The sequence below is a fragment of the Thunnus maccoyii genome, chromosome 15, assembly GCF_910596095.1.
Source record: "Thunnus maccoyii chromosome 15, fThuMac1.1, whole genome shotgun sequence".
Lineage (NCBI taxonomy): Eukaryota > Metazoa > Chordata > Actinopteri > Scombriformes > Scombridae > Thunnus > Thunnus maccoyii.
Window position 1 is genome coordinate 23,573,164 of NC_056547.1, and position 24,618 is coordinate 23,597,781.

The following is a 24,618-nucleotide window of genomic DNA, read 5'->3' on the forward strand; positions in this document are numbered from 1 at the left end:
AATGACCCTACTTCTCACTTGATTCATTACATCAGATAACTGTTTCCTAATGAGTTAATGGTCCCAATCACTAGTTTCAAGTCTTCTTCAATACAGCATGATGTTCATTTTGTAAATTATGGTCCCATTTAGAGTAAAATAGATTATAAAGCAGTGTATGCTTTTGGGCCGGTCTACTTTGTGATTGACAAGTCGCTACCATGGCGACAACATAGATTACGTAACGTAACCATGGCTGATAAAAGACCCTCTAAGGAGTCAGCTGTTCAATTTTTTCAGGTAAGTCCATTTTGTTTTAATGGTTTTGCTAGTGAAAATTATTATTAGCATTATCACAGTTAACCATAGACTGTAAATGCACAGTGCTAACCGAGCTAGCAGCTTGTGCTAGGGTCAGCTCCACCCTCTCATCCAAATCTTGTCAATTCTGGCTCCAAAAATCCAAGAATGCAACGGTCAAATCCAAGATGGCGACTGTCAAATCGCTAAACTCGAGGCTTCAAAATGGCAGTCGACAAACCAATGGCTGATGTCATGGTGACAACATCCATATTTTTTTACAGTCTATGTCTGGGGCGGAAAATTTTATGCCCAAGAAATGTTGCAACATTTGGCGATTTTTCACCCAATTGCGGCTTCCTCATTAGATAACATTTACTCCCTTAAAGGGGGTAAACAAAGGCAAAACGTACATGGATTGCTGTGGTACTGTGGCAATAATTGTAAAGTAAAAGCAGTTGCTAAGTGGCCACCAAAAGATACTTTTTTAACTTTTAGAAACCACTAGCCTAGCTGTTAGCCACCAGTAGCTGGCTCCCTGCTACATTGTACGGTGGCTGCTCATGGCCAAATCACAAAGAGCTACCCAGAGCCATAGCCCCGAGTAAAAAAAGGCCAGTTGTCAACCTGCACCACCTACAGGAAAGCAAAGTAACATTAAAGTAGCAGTTTAGACATGCCGATGTCCTCCATCCACAGGCAAGGAATAATATAGTTTCATTTATTTTAACATTGGCACCATCTGTATGAGTGAGCTGCACTTTTTTGTCTTTTTGATACAGTAGATGCTATTTGTTAGCATGTATGAGTCTTTATTACTTATTTTAAACTAACTAGTGTTGGTACTAACTAATGTTATGTTAATTGGAGCATATTTTTTGTGTCTTTTGTCCAACAGGACTGCCCTTCTGGTTAGCATAGAGAGGGACGGAGGGGATCCTAAGAACATTCTAGTCATAGGCAAAAACATATAGACAAAAAAAAAAGCACCACAGTTTTGTAATGGATAATTACATTAATTATTTCACTACAAATTTTAGTCTAATTGAAAGAATTTACATATTTGGTTTACAGCCAGAATAGTTAGCTCTGGTCAGCTGACTGTTTTCACAGTCACATCTCTATTGGTCTAGTACCTGAATACTTCCATACATTCATACATGTTTTGACAGAAAAAATAAAATGTAACTAATATTTGGTGTTCTGAACCTCATGAACACAAACACAAAAAGGAGCAGCCATAAAAATAAAAAAAAAGAATAGTAAAACTGCAGCTTTAACACTCTTTGTCCGCAGGTGGTACAAGTGTTAAAATTAAATAAACTATTTCTATCTTTGCCTGTAGGAGGTGACATTGCAGGTCCAGACTGCCACTGCTGTTGCTTTTCTTTCCTACAGGTGGTGCAGTCTGAGGAACTAGCCTGATATTGCAGAGCAGAAACATGAAAAATGTGAGTTTGTGAGTTACAAGACAGTTCATTGAAACGCTTTGCATATAAAAAGAAAATCCCTTGGTGTCCAGCTGAAGACAAATGGCATTATACTCAGATGGCAGCCTCAGTAAATACAGGCCGTGTAATATAGTTATGCAATTACAAGAAGCGTGGATAAAGAGGATACACAGAGGAAATAGCCTGGAAGAGACAGACATCGGGGACCTCTAACATGAAGGATGTCAGTCTGCATAGCTTTCACCGACATGCAGCCTTCATTTTTCATCACACTCCGATACAACGGTCCTATAATTTATTGATGACACCGTGTGTAAAAATGATGACAAAATAAATTTATTTTAAATACAACCCATTTTTAAAATTCATAATGACATGACCTTGGCTGCGACTGTTGTTGGAGGATGTCCTGCAGTGTGAAAGGGGGAACTGATGAAGAGTTATGGGATGAAATTGCAGCTGGAACTTCTGGGCGCAGGCACAATGTGGAAACTAAAGCTTCAGTATAAACACTGATCTACAGCTCGGTGAAATGTTGAGCTTAATGGTTGACCCTGTGTCATTTTCACTGGTATATGAATTCAAGTAGTGACAGTGGATAAAATCTGGATAAAAATTAGTATCTACAAAGTGAGACATCACTGCTGAAAAGTATGTACTGTACTGTAAAACAATACCAGACCAAAAGAGATGTAGAAGATTGATAGCTGCATTTCCTTTCTATGCTCCTGATCTTCCTCTTTACTTCACCAGTTCTTCTTTGATCTCTGTCTCTTAATACCCCAAAGATTGTCCCTGAATACGTTGACAGAATGATGTGTTGAGGCAATGTTCTATTCTTCTCATTTCAGGCATGGTCGAGCTATTGAGAGCCATGCTTGATCTCCATTTGATTTCCCTGCAGCCCAGTATCCGGAGAACAGGCCTGCTACAGTCTCAGTCTTTACAGGATGAAGATGCAGTTTCATTTTGGCCTCTCTTTCAAGAGTTGGGGTGGGGGTGGGGGGGCAAAGAGGTACGTAGAAAAGTCATTCAGAGGCAGGAAAACGAGTTGAGCTTAATTTAAGGTCCCATCCGTTTAAATTTGGAATGGATGTTAAAAAGATTGATTTGCAACAGATGACTCTTGAGGATGAATGAAATCTTGAAATGTCCGCTTTGCATTTCAAACTTCATGTTCCATCTGGGAGAATATGCAGATCAGCGGAGAGTCTTAAAACGAGAGAGCTATTTATTGCTTGCGCAGAGTGTTATAAATCCAGTGTATTACTGTTGCGGTATGCTCCATTCACTATCTTATTTCCTGTAGAGGAGCGCTAAATGTTGCCTCTCCTGCAGGCACAACACTTCCAGTACATTTAGTTCATTGTTGTTGAAGTTCCTCAGTGCTTTATGGACATTATTACCAAAGTAATGGCAACAATAAAAGTCTTTTTAAGATGATGGCTTTCAACTGTTGCTTGCTCTCAGCTCAGATGAGATCATTTACAAGCCTGAAACATGTGTTTCAATCTGTTTTCAATGACAAAAAAAAAATCTGTATCTTCAATGCTTGTTCTGACATCAGAGCTATACTAAATTAGAAAAAAAAAATATTATGGGAATGGTCTTCTCAGTCACTGTAAGCAAATACCTTATTGTAAAACTTCCAGTGCCTGTAGCGTTTTCTAGAACAGAAAAGGAATCAACGCCTTCCTATTTTTCGGGTAGTCTTCAAACTTAGCAAGGTACCATCTGAAAAGAGAAGGGAAAGAGCCATTTTCTTCTATTAATACAAGTATTTGCTTCAAAGTGTGCAATACACTCTATGAAAACCTTCTTCCTGTGTGTCTGTGTGTTATTATTCTTACTTGTGGTGGGCCACAGCCCTGCTGGCGAGGACCACTGCGGTAAAGAGGGCGAAGGCTGAACTGTGAACAGAGTGGCCGGCCAGAGCGAAGCCTGCCCACTCTGTTATCTCTCCTAAGAAGTTGGCTCCAGACACATATTCAAACATTCCGCCTGTGGGTGGAAGACACAGAAATGAGGACAGGTATGCTTGTCTGTTCATATGTTCACTGGAGCAAAAGCAAACCCAAATATTTTCCTCAAGGGGAAAATCACATTTTATGGTCTTTTATGTACCGGAAATCAATGACTAATGTCGTTTTAAACTATCTCTCAATGTAATTTTGAGCCTGTACGCTGCTAAAAACTCGAAGGACATCAACACAGCTGGTTCTACACTGACCATAGGTGGCTGAGCACTCACTACTTGACTGTAGGCCGTGTGTGTGCAGTCGTGCTGCTACCCTCTATGTGAAAATGGCAGATTCTTGGCTGTGGGGATTCCAGACATGCCTGGAAGTTCATTTGGAGCAACACAGCTCACAGCTTCCCCCTACCTCGCCTTTCTTCACTTTATTTTCCGTAAGGGTCCGGGATGGATTATTTCAACAGGTTCATCGTGAGTTCAGGCTAAAGGTGCTATTGTTGTGACTATGTTGCTGGTGAGCTGAGCCAATTGTGTTTAAGAATCTGCTATGATTACTGATTCATTTATAAAAGTCAACAGCCAATGTGCGGTTTAAATTTTCCTATTACAGTATGTGACCTGAAAAAGCAGAAGTGTAGATTTTATTTTGCTTTTTCAATACATACTAGGCCTGGGCTGTTTGTCAAAAGGAATTTAGGGATGGGCCAAAATCTTGTTTATTCAACCCCCCCTCCCTTACTTGTCACATCTCATAGAATGACATCTATTTTCACATGGTAAAGGTCATACACTGTAGAAAATATCCACCTGTTTTTCCATTTGTTTTTAGTTGCGGTGCAGCTATGAGTGCAAATTGGCAGCTGAGCGGACCCCAGAACCTTTACACTGCTGTTTTTAAATGTCAGTGAAGTTGGATAAGAAATAAACTAATAAATAATATACATTCAAAAAAGGTTTTCACCCAAATTTGTTTTGAACAAGTGAAATAAAAGAAAAGCAGTGCAATTAACTGTTTTCAGGGTTAATTGACTTGTTTAAAGAACTTATACATGCAGAGTGATGGGCTCTATAAGTCCTTGTTTTAAAAGGACAATTCAATATTAGGAAATACTTTTATTCACTTTCTTGCCGAGAGTTAGATGGTAATTAAACATAGTGTACAAGGATGAAAGAGGAGAAGATTTGGCTTTTGTACAGATTAAACTATTGAGCTGATTAATTATTGAGCTGTAGAGGTGCTGAGGAGGTGGATTTTGTTAGATTTGGACAGAGCCAGACTAGCTGTTTCCCCCCCGTCTCAAGTCTTTATGCAAAACTAAGCTAAGCGACTGCTGACTACAGCTTCATATTTACCGTACAGACATGAGAGCGGTATCAGCCCTCTCATCTAACTCTTGGTTAAATGAATATTTTTTTTTACAGTTCATAGACTGAATGCTTTATTTAGCATGAGTCACAAATCAGTCTGGCCACCACAGTGTACACAGACACATAATGTATAGTACATGTTCCAGTGCAGGGTCGGTTTGCCATCTAACATGATTACTATCAACACTCTGTGGTTTAGACATTTTCTTTCTCTGTGTCAGCTAAAGCAAAACTACACACAAACACTACGAGTATTGTGAGTCACTTACACACACAAGCTGAGTTGGACCGCATTAGAGTCAAAGCAGCAAAAACCTTTTTATCCACTAATGTAAAGGCTCACAGAGGGCAAAGGCAGGGAGGGAAAGATAACTAGTGACAACCTGTGATTCTGCTTACAGTGTGATCCTGTATAATCATACGACCACACTGGGAAATTAGCATCTTGAGCTCCGTACAGAGACCGCGGTGATCTGTGCCATGATATAATTACTGCTTTCTTGACTTTCATGTCACTCCTCAGCAGCAATGGAAAAAGTATTTAAACTCCCAACTAAAGTGGAACTGGCATCATGATGTAATAGTAAGTGTCCTGTATATAAAATTAAAAATACTCACTGTGAACAATGGACCCTTTCAGAGACTAAAATCTAAGTATTTTTAATTATAGATAGTCCTGGTGGCCGAGTAACTACAGCCAACAACTACAGTGAATAAAGCAGAGTAAAAGTACTATAGTGTAGTGGAGTAAAAGTATAAAGCACAGTATCAGTACCTCTAAACTGTACTTAGAAGCAGTAGTGTAATAAATATATTTTATAACTTACATCTTGTCTGAAGTTTCCCTTCACTGAAAGCTAGATGTAATAGGAGTACAAGACTTGTTCGATGTGGTGAGAAAAATAATTGGTCCTAGTGTTTTTATGACTAAAAGCCTTACCTGTGGGAATCTTGTAACCAGTCTCTCCAGGCTTTCTCAGGTTCCTCAGGATGTGGTCAGAGTGCACATTCACCAGCCAACCAACAAACCACAGTACAGACCCTGGAAACGATCCAGCCAAAAGCTGCTTTAGCGTGACATTTTACTGACCGAAAGTCATACAGCCAAGCTGTGTTTTTAAAAGTTCCAGCACCTATTAACAGTATTCATTCAGATGATATGATCTGCAGTGCTTAAAGGCCCCGAAAACCTACTTTCTCTACCAGCTTTTTAGTACGAGTAATGTCAACCTACATGAACACTTTTTTAAAGTTTAAACTGGATTATTTCACATGATACATTTTCTATTTGTTTTGTCTGTGCTCTGGTGTGAAGTAGGCAGGGCTCAGTTGGAAAAAGGTGACGTCACAATCCCCTGAGCACCAATCAGAATTTAGCTATATTTGATTCAAATCTGATGAGCTACTGTTTTGTCCAGACTGACAGTGGCCTGTCAATCAAACCACATCATCAAAGTCCTGAAGACAATTTGAAATCAACGTTTCAGTTACTTTAAATATACCTGAGATATAGCGTTCCACACTGCACAAATATAGTCAAATAATCATTTTATAAAATACTCCACAATAAATAAAAACAACACCAGTGCATGTTCTTTCATAACTCATGATGGGCCACTTTTGACACGTTTGTCCTGATTAATTACAGTATGACCAATTAAAGACTGTGGGTGTCTGGGGTGGATGGACTATGGACAGCTTCAGTTGACTAAATCAAACATCAGCCTTGTTCCAGACCTTTGAATTGTCACATCTCAGATTTTTTTTTCAATGATTCAAAATGAAATCGCAATTCAATCTGATCATCAGGCAATACAGATATGGGTTTTGGACACTGTATTTACTGAAAGTTGGGATATATATGACGGTCAGTAAGAGATTCATAATGATGGTAATTGCCCCATTTACACAAACTACTCACTACTGCAGACAGTCTGTAATGTACAGACAACAGTACATATTGTACATACTGTATATATTGTCTATCTGCCCCGTTGTCCAGTCAGTGTTGATAGTAAAACGTTTGAGGTCACAAAATGAGTCAAAATGTGATCTTATGTTATATCTAATAACTACTTTTTACATCTCTTCTTTTAAACCATTATTTCTACCTGAGCATTTTTTTCAGTAGTACTCTACTTTTCACTTTGTCATTATCTGCCCCAAAATGCACAATTTAGTAGCTGTTGAAACAGCATCTGCCAGCAAAATGCAGCTGAATCAGGTGCTTCTCAATTGGAGGAGAGTGGACTTCCAAAGTACACTTTGACTCTAATGAAGACACAGTACTGTTGAAATGTTAGTCTGTTTGCACAATTAAAGGCTGTGAATTAATCGGTGTGCTCCAGTCCCTCCAGTCCACTTTCTTCTCTGACAATTTAATAGTAAGGGGAGTTGAGGGAGAGAAACAGCAGAAAACTTAAACTTTAAATTGACTGTTTCCTGCGTTTGCTTAAAAAGCCAGAGAAGCCAAACAAAGATAAAAGATGGACAAACTGGTTTGAATGATAGCCCTGTTTCTGAGCAAAGTTTGGCCATTTCATTTCAAATGGAGAAAGACAAGTGGAGAGAAGGAAGAGGGGTAGAAGGGATGAACTGGGAGAGACAGGCATCCTGTTATCCTTACTGTCATCTTACTCTGTTCCTCCCTAATTAATTAAAACATCCTCCAGTGCTGTTATTTACATTATTTCACCCTAATCTGCACAAACTACACAATATTAAAACAGTAACTTGTACTTTTTGTAGTTTATTAACCAAACTTGATTATTTTTTATCACATGTAAACTTGAGTATTCTTCTTGTAGCTCTTTTAAAAGTCTTTTAAAATCCTTAATGTTTTTTCTAATGACATCTTTCATTATAACATATAAATAATTTGTTGTGTCTCCTATGCTAACGCAGCATTCATTAATCTGATACTACTTACAATGTGAGTGTTGTGAGTGTTAATGCCAAACCAGATCTATTTCACATAGAAAAAGGTGCCACCAAAACAAAACAATTGACATTTCCCTTGTGAAAAGTGGGGGGGGGGGGGGGGGGGGGTGCAGACACAGAAAACCTACCTGCGATGAAGCATGGATGTGTAACCCAATCTGCAGGGTACTCAGCATAATGGCTCAGGTACCTGATCTGCATGTAGCCATTATAGACGCAGAAAACAAAGGCCAGGGCAAATGAGATGAATGGGGTTGGCTTACCTCCTCGAATTAAAAATGGATAAATAATGGATCTGTTGCAGAAAAAATATATATTAACACAACATATTATTTCAAATACATGCTTTGAAATACAGACATTTATTAGTTAACTTATACTCATATAATGCGATTTGTACATTTACATTCTAACCTCTTCTTGTGCACAATACTGAATGAATGAATTATTCAGATACTAGTCAGTTTATGTAAGGGTAGGGCTGCCTTACAAACACACTGGGAAACATACAATACAGTGGTATGCTGGCGATACTAGTCGATCATTAACCAACACTAAGTGCTTCTAGGGTGTAAAGTCATGGTTTAAATGAATGTGGTCACCTACCTCTGAACATAGTGGCAGAGATACATCGCTATGAGCAGCTGATTGGGCAGAAGAGATGTTTTTGCAGAGGATGTCCACACTACCAGACACACAGGCAGCAGGAAGGCAGGCAGCTCCTGAACAAACCAGGCAAACTTGACGTTAACTGGAAATCCGTATTTGCTGGTGGCATACCGGCCGTATGGCACATTCTCGAAAAGCAGAGTAACAAAAGTGCAAGCTGCCATAAAAACCATGAAGTAAGCCATGCAGTCTAAAGTGTACAGCTCATCTTCTTCCGAGGGGAAGAGCCTGGAGAGGAGCGCGTCCATCACGGCGGCGAAGAAGAGCATCTAGCCGCAGCCGGCACACTCAGCCTATACTACACGACACACCCCGCTGACCCCTGACCCTTTCCCCTAACCAGCCACCCACCTCATACCTAAATCTGCCCAAGTGGGTGTGTCTGGTAGTAAAGTGGGTGGGTAGTAAAGTGGCTGTTGCGGCTGCAGCTGGGTATACTTGTAGGCAAACGTTGCCTCTGACGCACGTGAGTCAGGACCTTTCCGGCTGGCCACCAAATCTGCCTGACAAAGTAAAACCACTGTCAATCTGGATAAATAAATTCCTCTCCTGTCGATTTTGTCTTAAAAAAATACACAGAATTTTTCTCTCCTTCTTTAATCCACTTAGATCTTATAAATGCCCCTTGAGCTTTTCTTTCATAATATGGGTTTTATTGGAGTTTATGGAGTTTATTTTTGTCATTCTCTGCTGATCAAATGTATCTCTTATATTTTTTTTTCTTCCAAGCCGTTTATGTTCTATATATATATTCTGAAGGAGATTGAATATGTATAATAATATATAACATATATTATATATAAATAATATATAATGAATTGGCAGATTTTGTATTTTAAAAACTTCAATTTCTGAGTATATGATAACATGGAGTCATCCTGTAAGACTCCTGAATCAAGACTTTCATGCCATTACAACATTCATCATAGTTTAGAAGACTGGCATTGAATTTCCAGTGTCCTTTTTATCTGGTAGACTGCATTAGAGGTGTTACTGATAAATCAATACAGCAGTGATCAGTAAGTGGTGCAGGGAATATTTCACAGTTTGATATTTGACTAAGCATTGTAGGCCTATCTGCCACTAACCAGAAATCTAGATTTGACTGAGGCATCAGTATTAGGATGAGGGTGTAAATTTGTTGGAGGACCTGTCAATCCACTCATCCAGATGTTTTTTTGGCTTCACTTTTGCATAGCAGCAGGAAGTGGAGATGCATTGTCCATTTTTATATACAGTTTATGGGGCAAATAGTTTCAGCAAGACACAAAGATAAATGAAAACAAAATAACTGTAACTACTAATTCACAACTAATTAATATTGTGTTATATTCTGACCCTTCCAGGCTTAAGTATTCCTTTATAATTAGTCCCTATACTAAATTTTGAACCACAGTTCTATTTTGCATCCCTAGATATCTTCTCAGTCATTAATAAATGGGTAATTGATCTTTCATTCATGTTTTAGAGAGCTGAGAGGGTGTTTTCTTTAGGTTAGACGCTATTCTTTTATAGAGAAAATACATTCACAGTCACACTATATTATGATCTAATGTTATCTAAAACAGGAGAACATGAAAGCCATAATTATTTCTATTAATTTATTGAAAGTGAAGGATACAAAAACACTTGAATGGTAGGTTTCATTATAACCATTAAAACCATCAACCAACACTGACCCAGAACACCCTCTATGTGCAAAAAATAATACCAGCTGCACAAAAATGAATAATTTTGAAATATTTCCATTTTTATATATTATGGGCCACTTTAGGAAAAGTTATGAAATTTCAGGTTTAAATAATGTAATTTAGGGTGTTCTTATTGCTTTCAAACGTCAAAATGTTTGACCCGAACAGTCTGAAAGGGTTAAAATTGACGGACGCTATAGGTGGCATACAATACACGCCTCCGACTCATGGGCTTTCCCAGGAGGACCAATCACAGTCCCTGAACAGATATGGTATTGAATCTTATCAACCAATCAAAACGCTTGGTTTGAAAATCGAAGTTATTCAACGTCGTGTGGTGTCTGACGTCATCAATACATATTCATAAATCACTTTGCATGCATTACTTTCCGTAAACAATCACCTAGTTACCTGGTCGCTCGCTTCACTGATACATTATCTTAGAAAAATGCACGCTTCTAACTTCGTTTATGCGACATTCAAGCTATAAATAAATGCATTATAGTATTAGAATATCAAAAAAAGAAAAAACAAAACAAAATGCATTTTTATGTGAATTGCGTTTACATTTTGAGAATTTTATACTACACTATAGAAATTAAAATTATAGCCGGTGAGATAATATCTCATAAATCGCACGAAATGTTCCGAACTGAGAGATGTTTTAATTTTATTTCAGGCAGATTTCGGGGCAGCCGGAAAGGTCCTGACTCACGTGCGTCAGAGGCAACACGTTTAACGCACAGTAGATTCACATTTTATCCGAGTTGAGAGATACTTTTCTTTGCATCCTGTCACCACGTCGTTCCGCAGACTTTTCTCCAGAGTCGTCTGTTATTCCGACATGGGGAAGAGAAGCAGGCAGCGGCAGAAGAACCAGCCTGCTGGCAGAGACAACAGAGACAACGCTGTAAGATTCACACTGCTGCTGCAACTCCTGCTAATGTTAGGAGCTCAGTCAGGCCATATAACACCTTTTATTTAACGGAACTACACAAGAAGGGAACTGAGAGCACTACAGTGGCTTTTAACTTTATTAAACTTGTGCAGCCACGCAGCTACGACACGACTGAACAGCTGCAACATCACGAAGCTTTGCTGTTAGCTTCCGTTAAATCAGCTCATTTCAAAGCCATGTGTGGCCACCTGTCACCTTTTAACTTTACGTGGCTCTTTGTTGTGTGGAGAGACTGTGAGGCTTCACCAGACTTCGCTCAAAATTGTGTTAATTTAATGTGTCCATGCGTATGTGTAGTCAAATTTAATCAAAACAAAGTGGCGAGCAATAGCAAGCAGGGTCATTAAAAAGTAGGAAACTTTATTGAAATATGCAAGGTATGATGAAAATGACCATTAGACCATGCCAACAGATCTTATGACATGTTTTGCAAGTCAGTTACATTCTCCCATAAGACAAAACATTACATTTAAGGATTTTTGAACATTAAACATAGACATTTAGTAGGTGCTTTTCCAGTAAAGTTTGTAAAGGCAGATTTCAATGACCCACACTGATATCCATGCATCCATGTGTTTCAGGGCTGGGGAGCTGGCTATGCTGACATTGTCAAGGAGAATAAGCTGTTTGAGCACTACTACAAGGAACAGGGCTTGGTGCCTGATGGAGAGTTCGAACAGTTCATGGATGCGATGAGGGAACCGCTGCCAGCAACCATCCGCATCACTGGATACAAGAGGTGAGATGGACAGATTTATGACCCCGGTTCATACTCTTTGTCTTGTGCATGCCAAGTGTCACGCTCTACACGATGCAAGATACTGTAAAATGAACGTGCTTTTTCCTTGACAGGTGTATGCACCCCATATATCATCATTCAAGACTTTTCTGACCTAAGATACTGCTCAAATTTTCAAATCTTAGAAGTCATACTCTTTTATCTGTTGCACATTTCTCACCTTTGAATTCCCGTTTTTCAGGACATGAAATATATTGTTTTGCACACCTGCTGTCTCTTGATCTAAGCTCCCATGTTTGGGCTTTTAAGGAAGACAGTGGTTTGAATTACTGGATTTTTAATGTTGGATCACTGCTGCCTGATGCTACCAAATATTCAAAGGTACCTCAGTTACCACATGTTCAGTTTCTCTTCCTCTCCGACTTATTCCAGCCATGCCAAGGAGATCCTCCACTGTCTGAAGGAAAAATACTTTAAGGATATTCAGGAGCTGGAAATTGATGGCCAGAAGTTTGAGGCTCCACAGCCTCTCAGCTGGTAATACCTCACATCGTTTATCCAAAAATTACATAACACAGATACATGTAGTCACTTCGCACAGGAAACACAGATTAAAGAAAAACTCACACTGTACCTGTCTTGCCCAGGTATCCTGATGAACAGGCCTGGCACACCAACATGAGCAGAAAGATCATTAGGAAGTCTCCCCTGCTGGAGAAGTTCCACCAGTTTCTGGTCAGCGAGACTGAGTCGGTGAGTCAGACCAAACAGAAAATCAGAAATTTCTGTCACTCTGACAGGAATAAGGAAAACAAAATGTCAGAAGTTGCCAGAGAAATACAGACATTAGTTTTATGTTTGTGTTTGTCCTTGCAGGGTAACATCAGCCGACAGGAAGCTGTCAGTATGATCCCTCCTCTCCTCCTGAAGATTGAGCCCCATCACAAGGTAAAAGGAGTGCTGTCTTTGAATGTTAAATCTGTCAGTACTCATTATTTTCTTCCTCTTCTCACTGGACAACACACATTCCCCGTGGCTTGACAACAGCTGTGTTTAAAATAAATAAAAATAAAAATTTGAAGCGTTGGTCATGCATGTGTTTTTGTTCAGATCCTGGACATGTGTGCAGCTCCCGGGTCAAAGACGGCCCAGCTGATTGAGATGCTGCATGCTGACATGGAAGTGCCATTTCCAGGTAAGAAATGCACTTTACTGGGAAAGCTGTTTATAATAATTGATTTCTTTTTATTTTAATTAGAACAAGAGGAAATTAACAGCAGTCCCTGCTACTGCAGTGCCACTGCATTAAGAGTATTTAAATCTGACCCAGTCCTTCACCTTTCAGAGGGCTTTGTCATTGCCAATGATGTGGACAACAAGCGCTGCTACCTGCTGGTGCACCAGGCCAAGCGTCTCAACAGCCCCTGCATCATGGTGATCAACCACGACGCCTCCTGCATCCCCTCGCTGCAGGTCCAATCAGACGGCAAGAAGGACATCCTCTTCTACGACCGCATCCTGTGTGACGTGCCCTGCAGGTCAGCAGACGGCTGCAGCACATTGCGTCATATATCTGGCTTGTGTCTGCGTCACTGATGGGTGTTATTTCAGTCGGGTTAGGGTTTAGAAGTCTGAGGAGGGAGTGGATAACGCAGGGTATCTACAAAAGGGCTGTTAATACTAATATTTACTTCTTGATGTTTCAGTACTTGATTAGCGGTAAAACATTACGCTCGTGTAAATGCCTTCTTCACTTGAAGTCTAGCTTCATTTTGTGGCCAAAACAGACCTGCCTTAGTTTGCAGTGCTGGCTGAGTTCGGCCAGCTGTAGTGCTGAAGCCAGGGGTCCCTGCCAAACACAACAGAGGGAGAGGGAGGGGAGGAAAAGCAGTAATGAAGACAGAGCAAGGCAGGCAGGCAGCAGTGATGTGAGCAGTGAGCTATAGCCCAGCGTTTAGACAGTTTGTGCTTCGCAGACATTTTTGCCCTGTGAGAAGTGTCGGGGTTCTCTGGTGGTTTCAGCACCTCGGGCCAAACCGATGATGTGTCTGACTGCCGCCGCTGCTCTCTGCTTCTGTGTTCACACAGCGGGGACGGCACCATGAGGAAGAACATAGACGTGTGGAAGAAATGGACGACCAGCAACAGCCTGCACCTCCACGGGTGAGCAGAGAGAACGCCTGCATGAGCGTGTGCTCATAGTTGCGTGACAACATAGGAATTCATGCACTCGTGTGATAGATCAAATTGACTAAATGGCAAGGGAATGGAGTGTGTTCTTTTGGTGCTAATTAAAAAGAGTTGGCAGTATTACAGAGCATGTATGTGTGTTCGCCAGACTCCAGCTGCGTATCGCAGTGCGCGGTGTTGAACAGCTGGCTGTGGGAGGGAGGATGGTCTACTCCACCTGTTCACTCAACCCTATAGAGGACGAAGCTGTCATAGCAGCACTGCTGGAGAAGAGCGAAGGTAACAAACTCTCACAGGCGTATACAACTTAAGCAATATGCGCTTTTTTTGTTTTTTCTCCCAAATCGAACTTCAATTGCAGTTTTGTTTCATGCAGTTATTTTATTTCCTTTTACTAAAATGTTTCTTCATGAATAGTATATTGATTGACATTAGGTGGCCTGCTTGTTTTTTCATTTGGACCTTTTTTGCTTTTGGCTCTTAACTTGCGGTCACTATCAGCACATACAGTAAGAACAAGTCAAACGTCTCAGCCGTAACTGAGTCTCATAGCCTACTATAAATTTCTCAGAGTTGGGAAAACAGATGCACATTTATGAGAAAATCATGTGACCTGACAGCAGCACATCCACTGCAGATATCAGATTAAAAAGGCCATCTTTGACACAAAGTTACCTACAATATTAACAAGTTTACAACAAGCTTACAACTAGTCACTCAATCACTAAACCAGCTGATATTTTTATTTGTTAGTCTGGAAGCTGATTTTATTTTGAATAACTAGCTTGTTACACAATAATGAGCCCGTGTCTTGGAAAATGGACTGATGTTTATATCTGCTGGTATGAAGACAGGCAGTCCCTAAAACAAGTGTAAAAACAAAAGTTTTGTTTTTATCATTATAACCACTGGTCACGTTTGCTAAGACACACTGTGACGAGCAGCAGACCTGCACAAGCACGTCTTGATTCTTTAACTTAAAGACCGCCTTCATTTTTGACAGGCTGAAGATTTCACAATATATGAAGATTATATCTAAATATAGTCACTCATTTACTGCCAAGCTGTAATGTCTCTCTTATCCACATCGCCAGGAGCGTTGGAGCTGGCTGACAGCTCAGCTGATCTGCCAGGGCTGAAGTGGATGCCTGGGGTCACTTCCTGGAAGGTACTGGAACATTTAGCCGTTACAAAAAACATACCAACGACAACAAAGCATGAAGGAAAACAGCGTTAAAATCATGAAAACATTTCGACTCAGTCAGACTGAACTTTGTAGGTCTGTGGTCCTGACTGTATGTTAGTTGGTTGCATCAAGCACTTAAACAATTGTCTCCGTAGCTGATGACCAAAGACGGCCAGTGGTTCTCAGACTGGTCCGAGGTTCCGAGCAGTCGCCACACACAGATCCGCCCCACCATGTTCCCGCCAAAAGACCCAGAGAAGCTGGCTAGCATGCATCTGGAGAGATGGTAAGAACACAGACATACACAGTCAAAGTTTGTACTGTGATACAATGTGGAAGGCTGTTTAACCCCCAAACGAGCAAACTCTAAACTAAGACTATGAAGATGTCTTTCCGAGGTGGAGATTTGTGGCTTTTTTTTTCAAAGTCTTTGTCTCAAAGCATTTCGTTCTTAAGAATGCAAAATAACACTTTGACCCTTTTCTCCGGTGATTGATGTCATATTCATTAGCTGAGTAATGTGCCTGATATTATTTTCTTGGCACAGCTTTGTACATGCACATACACGCCGTCTGCAGGGACGTACGTACAAACTCACACCTGCACACTCACATAATGATGTCATTTGTACTCTGCAGCCTTTGCTTTAATGTTTAAAACTGACACAACCGCTGGCCAGCAGAGGGAGCTATTGTCACACATTGTCAAAGCTCAGTTTATTTAATGCTGGAAAAAAATCCTTGTTTATTTTCACAGTAGGTGGCACCATAAAATTCAGAGGCATGATTTGTGTGTGTGTGTGTGTGTGGTCCAGGTATTCCTTACATTGTGGGGATGTAAATCTGTTTAGACAGTTGTTTTGTGGGGACCCGCCTTCCTTATGGGGACAAAAAGCAAGTCCCCTTAACATAAACTGTTAATTTAAGCTAAGACTTGGTTTACAGTTAAGGTGTGTGTGTGTGTGTGTGTGTGTGTGTGTGTGTGTGTGTGTTTTATGTCAGCATGAGGATTCTGCCACATCACCAGAACACTGGAGGTTTCTTTGTGGCCGTGCTGGTGAAGAAAGCTCCGATGCCTTGGAACAAAAGATATCCCAAGGTACTTTCTCACAAACACACACTTAATGGATGATTAGACTGGTAGGCCCACCCCCCCACCCCCCACCACATCACTCACCTGTTCAGTTTTACTAACCACAGCTGGGACTTTGTCTCTTCATCCCCCCCCCCTCTCCCTGCCATTCCTAGCTGAGGAAGGACGTCTCGTCCAGCTCAGCGGCCCAGACTGGATGCTCTCCGGCAGCCACAACCCAAGCAGAGGCTCCCCGCCTCCCTGAGAGCGCCGCGGAGGACGGGGAAGGGGGAGTCGCAGAGGGGAAAGTAGAAGAGGAGGCACCCAAAGGAGCTTCTTTGGCTCAGGAGACCAGTGCCAAACAAGAGGGAGTGTGTGGGTGAGTCACATTGGTCTGCAGAGCTAATACACAAAGGAAAACTGAAGGCTCTCGAGTCATAAGAACTAATCAAATAACATTGCAAGGAACGAGAGATTCTTCCTCTCTCTCCAGACCAACGAACCCATCACTGGTCCTCCAGATTTTTAGCTATTTCCTTCATTGATTTTTTTTTTTTTGTTTGTTTTTTTTTTTGTGGCAATCTTATGATCAATAATCAGTTCACCATTAAAAGCTCTTACAGAATGCATGTTTTTCCTCCATGAAATCTTTATTTAAACTATTGACGTGGAATATTTTTGCAGGACAGCCAGAATAAAGTCGGAATTTGGAAATTAAATAAACATAAGTAAATGATTGTATCATAAATTATTGTCTGTTTTTCAGGCCTCCGCCCTTAAAGAAGATGAAGCTGTTTGGTTATAAAGAAGACCCCTTTGTGTTCCTGACAGAAGACGATCCTGTCTTCATCACCATACAGTCAGTATCTTTATGTGTATTAGACATGGAAATGATGATTGTTTTCAGCTTTGTGGCAGTTCTAAACAGATCTCCTTGTTTTGTTTTTGTTTTTTTTTTTGCTCTCACTTAGATCTTTCTATGATTTGTCCCCGAACTTCCCCAAGCTCAACGTTCTGACCAGAACCCACGAGGGCAAGAAGAGACACTTGTACATGGTGTCCAAAGAGCTGCGCAACGTGCTGCTCAATAACAGTGAGCGCATGAAGGTGTGTGTGTTTTCTTTTCCCAAAAGAATTGTATCACATCACAACCCAGCTTTGATGGTGATCGTAACACATTTCCTTGGATGGAAATCTGATGATCACTACAACAGATCAATAATCAGTTATTTCCAGACAAGGCATCTGGTATTGATCAATTTTATACAGAGTAATCAAACAAACTGGGTTATGATTATCATAGCTGAAGCACACAGACTGGCCAGTTTTTGGAAATGGACATATTGGCTTTACATTGGCTACATCAGTTTGTTTTTCATTTGTGTGTGTGTGTGTGTGTGTGTGTGTGTGTGTGTGTGTGTGTGTGTGTGTGTGTGTGTGTGTGTGTGTGTGTGTGTGTGTGTGTGTGTGGTCATCAGAGGGAAGCAGCCTAACAGATGGGACCCTCTCCTATCCTAAATCCCTCTGGTCCTCCACCTTGTAGCACCTGCACAGGTGGTGCTGTGTGTGTGTGTGTGTGTGCGCGTGTGTGTGTGTTTTGTTTCTCAGTCTCTGTTCTCCTGATTGTGTTTGATGTTTTTACACTTTTTAGTCACTTTCTGTTGGCCTGAACCACACTGAATTGTGTGTTTACCCAAACACCTCTGTTACTTCCGTACAATTATTGATTTCCTTGTCCTCCATAATATCTTTTCACGAAGAAAATCTAGGAAATTGTGCTTTTTTAATAGTTTAATATTAAGACTAATTAAGAGTTAATTTTTGCTTCACTTCTTATACAACATGCATATTTTTTCTATGCAAATCAGCAACAGTCACCAGCCACTCCTGCTGGGACACGAGAGACCAGCTGCACTTTGTTTACCCACAGCTTCATAATATCTCGTACAGTAGATGCCTTGAGCGAGGCAGTTTGCTGAACAGCAGTAATTATAAAAACATTTCCGTAATATTACAGACCACTAGCAACATAATTTGTCTTTTATTTTGATTTAAATTACCACCCTTGATTAAATTTTTCTGGGGAGATATTAATTAGCAATATTAAATTCAGAAGATGTTGGCATCATCGTATTTGCACACATTCATGGGTCATTCTGCTTTTTTTTTCTTTTTTTTTTTTCCTCAGGTCATTAACACAGGGGTGAAGGTGTGGTCTCGCAACAGTGATGGAGAGGAGTTTGGCTGTGCCTTCAGACTGGCTCAGGAGGTAACAAATACACACACACAGCACCCTGATCATCAGCCAGTCACACTAGTACACAACCATACACAATTTAGTCTATCCTAAAACATCAGTCAGGTGCCCAAATGGACATTGCATGTTTTTCTTGCTGTAATATTCCTCCTGTTCATACTGACCATTAAGAGATCCCTTCATGTTGCACTTTCAATGTAAGTGATGTATGTTGAAGACTAAATCCTCAGCCCTCTTTCAGTGCAAAAATGTATTTAAACGTTGATTTGAAGCTAGTATGAGGCCTCAGCTGTCCAAATCAATTCAATATCTCTTAAAATTAGTCTTTATAGTGCCAAATTCCATTTTTTTGTTACCATCCTTCTACGGAAGCTTCTAATAAACTGTGGAATTTGTCCCCCATCACTTACATTGTAAGTGCATTGTGAGGGGATCTTCTAATGGTCAGTATGAACAGGAGGAATGATTACAGTGAGCAAAACCTGTTTGATCATTTGGGCTCCTGACTGTTGTTTTAAGACAGACTTATAAAAAAAAACTGTGAACCTGTCGTTTTTAAAATAAATCATTTTCTGTATATCCATCTATTTTTGTGTCTTTATCATTTGAAATCTGTTACTGTGAAAATGTAACACTCACCACAGATTTTTACACCAGCTGCACATTGTCACACAACGCTAAAAATCCTCTTTTTCTATGCTAATTAATTTCATGACATGAAGTGATGCATGAGGCTTATATTTCTGAGACTCTTAACACTCTACATATTCTTAGATTTGATAATAAATCATTGTAAAAGTGGCTCCTCTGACGGTTAATACAAGAACTCAGTGCAAACACACAGACACGAACACAGCTGAATAACATGAGAGCCAGACGGAAGAGTTCACACTCTGACGAACCGATAATTGATTCATTTTATAAGCACTGTGTAACCGTAAAGAATCTTAATTGTATTCGTCTGCAGATTGTCAACCACATCTCTCCTCTCCTCTCCTCTCCTATCAGGGTATCTACACTCTTCAGCCGTACATTCGCTCCAGGATGATCACAGTGAGTGTGGAGGACATCAAAGTGCTGCTGACCCAGGAGAACCCCTTTCTCAGCAAGCTGGAGGACGACGCTCATGCTCAGGCCAAGAAAATGGGTACGCACCGCACTGCTTTTAAAATGTGATTTAAAGATTTTAATTCCAAAATAGAAAATGTTTACTCAACTAGATGAGCACTTAATATTAATATTATTACATATTTAATACTACAAGTTTTGAAAGTGACAACAAGATGACAGAATTTGGGCGTCAGTCCCAGCCTAGATGTTAGAAAAGTGGATTAGGGATTGTAAGGTTCTCGGCTTGGTGGCTAAAAGTGAAAGAGGAAATTGAACTTCCTGCTGTTTTAGTTGACCTTGAGCAAGGCACTGACCTAACCTCACCAGAGCAGCTGAGCAGTTCCTGTAGTTACACAGGCTCATTTTAAGATATTCATGTAAGTAAGTGTACAAATGGCAAACTGGGTTAAAGCATCTGAAATGGGATTTGGAATATTTCCTTGTTTTAGTTATTAACAGTTAGTGATCTATTTATTTCTCCACAGTAATGGGCAGTATTGTGTTGAAGTACATTCCCAATCCAAAGTAAGTTGTTTTTAAGCGTGTATACATATTTTATCATCGTATTTTGAAGTGATGTCCTGGTTTCTGGTCTCATCTGACTCCAACCGTCATCTCCTGTTTGTCAGTAACCCAGCAGAGCCGCAGTGTCCCATCCAGCTGTGTGGCTGGAGGGGAAAGACGTCCATCCGAGCCTTCGTCCCCCGCAACGAGAGGTTCCATTACCTTCGAATGCTGGGCGTGGAGGTCTTCAGAGACAAACAGGGCGTGGGGCAGAAACGAAGGGACGTAGATAAGGAAGGAAAGGAAGAGGTAGAGGACGGAGGGGAGGAAGGAGCGGTGGAAAATGAGGGAAAGCTGGACTTGGAGAACGGAGATGAAAACGGATCATCGGAACCAAAGACCGACGGAGATAAGCAAGGGACTAGCAGCTGAGAATGTAGAGGAGACAGGAAGGACTGACTGAAGATGTATTAAAGCTCTCGTGGTAGAGGAGGGTAAACACTTCTACGGGTTTCTCTGTTCACCACACTGCCACTGCAGGATTCCCTCCGAGAGATAGACTCCCTTGGGATTTTTTTCCCTCTTGGACCCCCCCCGCCCCTCCTGCAGAAGTCAGCTTTTTAGTTTAATGGCTTATTTTATTTTATGTATCTGTTTTTTTTAATGTTTTAACAAATTTATTCCACTGACCAAGTGGCAACAATTTTCTTTCAGTTGTGCATGTTTAGAGAGGTTTTTATTAACTGCCATCTCATTTTCTACACCTGTAATTAAACAGAAGTATGGAGTTGATTAAAAGCGTGAAAGGTTAATAACTCTGTCACCAGTCAAATTATTTTATTTTAACAACATAATTTTGGGCTGTTGAAGTAAATGTTTGGGAAGGGATTGTTACAGACAGAATAAAACACAGCTATGAAGAATCAAATAGGTTCTTAAGGTGGTATGAACCTTTAAAACAGTGGTAAAGTGGGTGTCGTGTCACCTGGAATGTCTTAAGGCCAGGCCTGATAATGTTTCACCATTTAAAAAAAACAAAGCAACATTTATATTAACTACATTTTCATGTTTTTAAGTGAAGAAAAATGTCAGAAATAAATAGAATCACCCTGATTTAAAAACCCTGTTAAATATGCAGTTTTGTCCCAATAAAGACTTTTGATGACAGCTCACAGCAAAATGCAAACTGTCCAGGCAGTCAGAAATAGTGACTGTCAGAGTGATGGAAAGCTTTGTCACTGAATGGATCTCACAGTGATGTATCTCAGTGCACAACACAGTCTGAGACGACCAAAAAAACTAAAGTCAGACTGTACGGTGAAAGCTACTTGTCTCATGGTTTTTCATGGATAGAGCAAGCTAGCTGTTATTCTGCTTACTTCATATATATGTTATATGAAATGTGACCTGTGTGGGGTGAACTGGTGGGAAGCGCATCTACGTGTGCCATGTTTTAAAAAAAAAAAAAAAAAAAAAAAAAAAAAAATACTATTAAGCAGTGGTTTAAAAAAAAAAAAGTATGGGATGAGCGATACATTTCTTTCATTGACGATCAAAACATAAACACCATTACACTTTCCATGACAACAGCATATTTGCCGCATCTTGTCAGCAGTTGCCACGGCAGCTTCACTGCACTGGATGGACTGACATCTCTCCTCCTGTTTATTACCCAGTCCAGCTGCCATGACAACAGCTGTCATGACAACCAGCCCCCTCACCTCTCACTGGTGACGGGAGGGAACAGAGGACAGAGGGACCACAGAGAGCATCCTGCACTCCTCCGCTCTCCTCTCGTTTTCTTCTCCCAGCAGCTCCCTACTCACTTTCCTTCTATATCCTCTGCTGTCGTTCTGTCCCCTTCTTTTATTTATGTATTTTTTTTTTTATTTGATCCATGACCTCTAAAGTGCACGGCAGTGTGTGTTACCATTCAGGAGAGCGGCTGTCATGTCAATTCCCTCGGCTGTGGACACGCCAGTGACAGCGTTGTTTGCAGCGGCAGAGGGGGGGACAAGTCGTGGGACATGAAGAGTCGATGTTTGAGTTGGATGCAAGGATCGAGTGGAAGAGTAAACCCAGTTGTACCCTGATTTATTTGCTTCACCCCCACCACCAACTGTTTTCAAGTAAAGCAAAGGGACATTTTGACTAAATTAGGGTGATTTTTGTAAAGCACTGCTTTTATTGCAGAGACAGATGGTAAAGCATTGAAAAGAAATATTGGACAACCTGGCCGAGGGAGGGGGAAGGGAGATTGGAAGATTTCTTTTTCTAAAATGTGAATAAGGTATTTCAGAATGAGGATAGAACCAAAGCAAAGGGGGAGCTGTTTGTGCTGTCGGTCAAGGATGAACGAGAAGAGAAAAAAAAACGCTCAATTCTTTTCGAGCTGAGTAGAGAATAGCACATGAAAATGGAAGGAGTTGAAAATGATAAAAGCCCTTGGAGGATGAGGAGAGACGAGTGGATGGAGAGGGAGAGAGAGGGTGGGGATGAATAAATTGAATTGGACAGATAGAGAAAGGTTTGGAGATGAGGCAAAAGTTGTTACTGAGTCATAGGCCTATATGTGTGTGTGTGTGTGTGTGTGTTTGAGTTAAGCCTGCATGTGAATATGTGTGTATACTTCAGCTAAGCCTGCCTTTGTTTGTGTGTGTGTGTGTGTGTTTTATGTCAGCACGAGGATTCTGCCACATCACCAGAACACTGGAGGTTTCTATGTGAATATGTGTGTATACTTCAGCTAAGCCTGCCTTTGTGTGCGTATGTGTGTGTGTGTGCTGGTTTGTCAATGTGAGTGATGCCTTCTGCCTTTTAGCTTCCATGTTTACTGCCAACCTACTAATACTAGTAATGACATCAATTCCGCACAGGGACACATACATTCACTTAATGTCGTCTTTCTCCTTCATCCTCTGCCACACCTCTCGTCTCTTCCTGTCTTTTACTTTCTGTTTAAATTTCCATCCAGTCCTTGTCTCTAACATTATTCACACCACTCACTTCCTCTTTCAATTTTGATTATCTTTTTCCCTGGTAGAGCTTTCTGAAAGCACTCACAGCCTTCAAAAGTTCAGATTCTAAAATGTTCTCAAACTGTCATCTCAATTTAAGTCTGCTTTTATGGCAACGTTTTTCATTGGAGCACTGTTGTTTTTCTATCCTCCATGTTTGTATAATACATTAAGATACATTTCAGGGTTAAAAAATGTAGCATCAGATAACTACTACGTTATGAAGTCTAAAAAAAGTTCCTCTCTAAAGTTATTTGTCCTGATAATTTGATACATTTTTAAGGTGGATATTGCTGCACTTTAAAGGTGCACTAATCAATATTTTTATATTTATAATGGCTTCATGTAAAGGCTCACTCATAGTGGCAAACTCACAGAAAATTATCAACCAACTCTGCGGACACTCTGGGTCCTGTTTTATTAATTTTAGCCTCTTTTAACTCATTGTCTCTGGCAAAAAAGCTGAGATAAACCCACTTTGAAAAAAAGTTACCTTTTATAAATGCTTTATAAGTTGGAACTAATGACTTAATGAATGGTTAATAAATATTTATCAAAGCTTTATAGTTTCTTTTTTTCACTAGCTCTTCTAGTTCACCAGGAAGACCAGTCCAGTGGATCATTCTGCTTCCGGGAAAGTGCTGCATTAGATCTGAACCAGTTTACTAACAGATTATTAACATTTACAACTGCGGATGTGATGGATTATCAGGCAAACCCTCTATTAATGACTTAGTTAAACTACACACTTGATGACTTTCCATTAGAAAAAAAGAAGTCCATCACCTTTTACTGATGACTTCTGAACGTTTGTAACAGCAGATTTGAGAGATTTTTTTACAGCCTATTCCAACCCAGAAGTTGGTATCATTAATGTCTTATGAATAAATAGTAAATGATTTATTGACCATATATCAAGAAATTAGTGACAATTTACAAACCCTTTGCCTTAAATGATACCAAACCCACTGTATACTATCAACCTACACTCCCTGCCAAGTTAGCGAGTTAGCTTTAGCTGCTGAGGAAAGTCAAACAAATCAGTTAAAGACCTTGTCAGGATTTATTGAAGACCAAAACAGAGCTAAAAGTCGCCAGAGTGAATACTGGATTACATTCATCAGATGCTTGGATACACAAATGCTAAATGCTAATGTTGCTCTGTGTCAGCTGAAGGGCTAATGCTAACATGTAGGCCATATCTAATTATTTG

At 40.3% G+C, this 24,618-nt stretch overlaps 2 protein-coding genes across 3 annotated transcripts; one reads left to right on the plus strand and one right to left on the minus strand.

The window, feature by feature from the left end:
* Positions 1-2,042: 2,042 nt before the first annotated feature.
* Positions 2,043-9,164, minus strand: srd5a1 (steroid-5-alpha-reductase, alpha polypeptide 1 (3-oxo-5 alpha-steroid delta 4-dehydrogenase alpha 1)). Of its 2 annotated transcripts, XM_042436525.1 has the most exons (6): positions 8,620-9,164; positions 8,142-8,308; positions 6,014-6,115; positions 3,581-3,731; positions 3,364-3,464; positions 2,043-3,242 (listed from the first exon to the last, which is right to left on the minus strand). In XM_042436525.1, the coding sequence occupies exons 1-5, from the start codon at positions 8,949-8,951 to the stop codon at positions 3,398-3,400; spliced, it is 819 nt and encodes a 272-aa protein (XP_042292459.1). In that variant the 5' UTR covers positions 8,952-9,164; the 3' UTR covers positions 2,043-3,242; positions 3,364-3,397. The 2 variants fall into 2 exon arrangements, with proteins under 2 accessions (XP_042292459.1, XP_042292458.1); XM_042436524.1 differs by having other exon boundaries at positions 2,043-3,464.
* A 1,896-nt stretch (positions 9,165-11,060) lies between these two features.
* nsun2 (NOP2/Sun RNA methyltransferase 2) lies at positions 11,061-21,206 on the plus strand. The gene is made up of 19 exons (XM_042436427.1): positions 11,061-11,283; positions 11,913-12,070; positions 12,503-12,607; positions 12,718-12,823; positions 12,947-13,018; positions 13,181-13,265; positions 13,416-13,608; positions 14,159-14,233; positions 14,409-14,539; positions 15,355-15,428; positions 15,602-15,732; positions 16,448-16,544; positions 16,694-16,896; positions 17,284-17,376; positions 17,489-17,624; positions 18,706-18,786; positions 19,783-19,921; positions 20,370-20,409; positions 20,514-21,206. Exons 1-19 carry the CDS (start codon positions 11,218-11,220, stop codon positions 20,818-20,820), a joined length of 2,292 nt encoding a protein of 763 aa, XP_042292361.1. The 5' UTR covers positions 11,061-11,217; the 3' UTR covers positions 20,821-21,206.
* Positions 21,207-24,618: the final 3,412 nt, after the last annotated feature.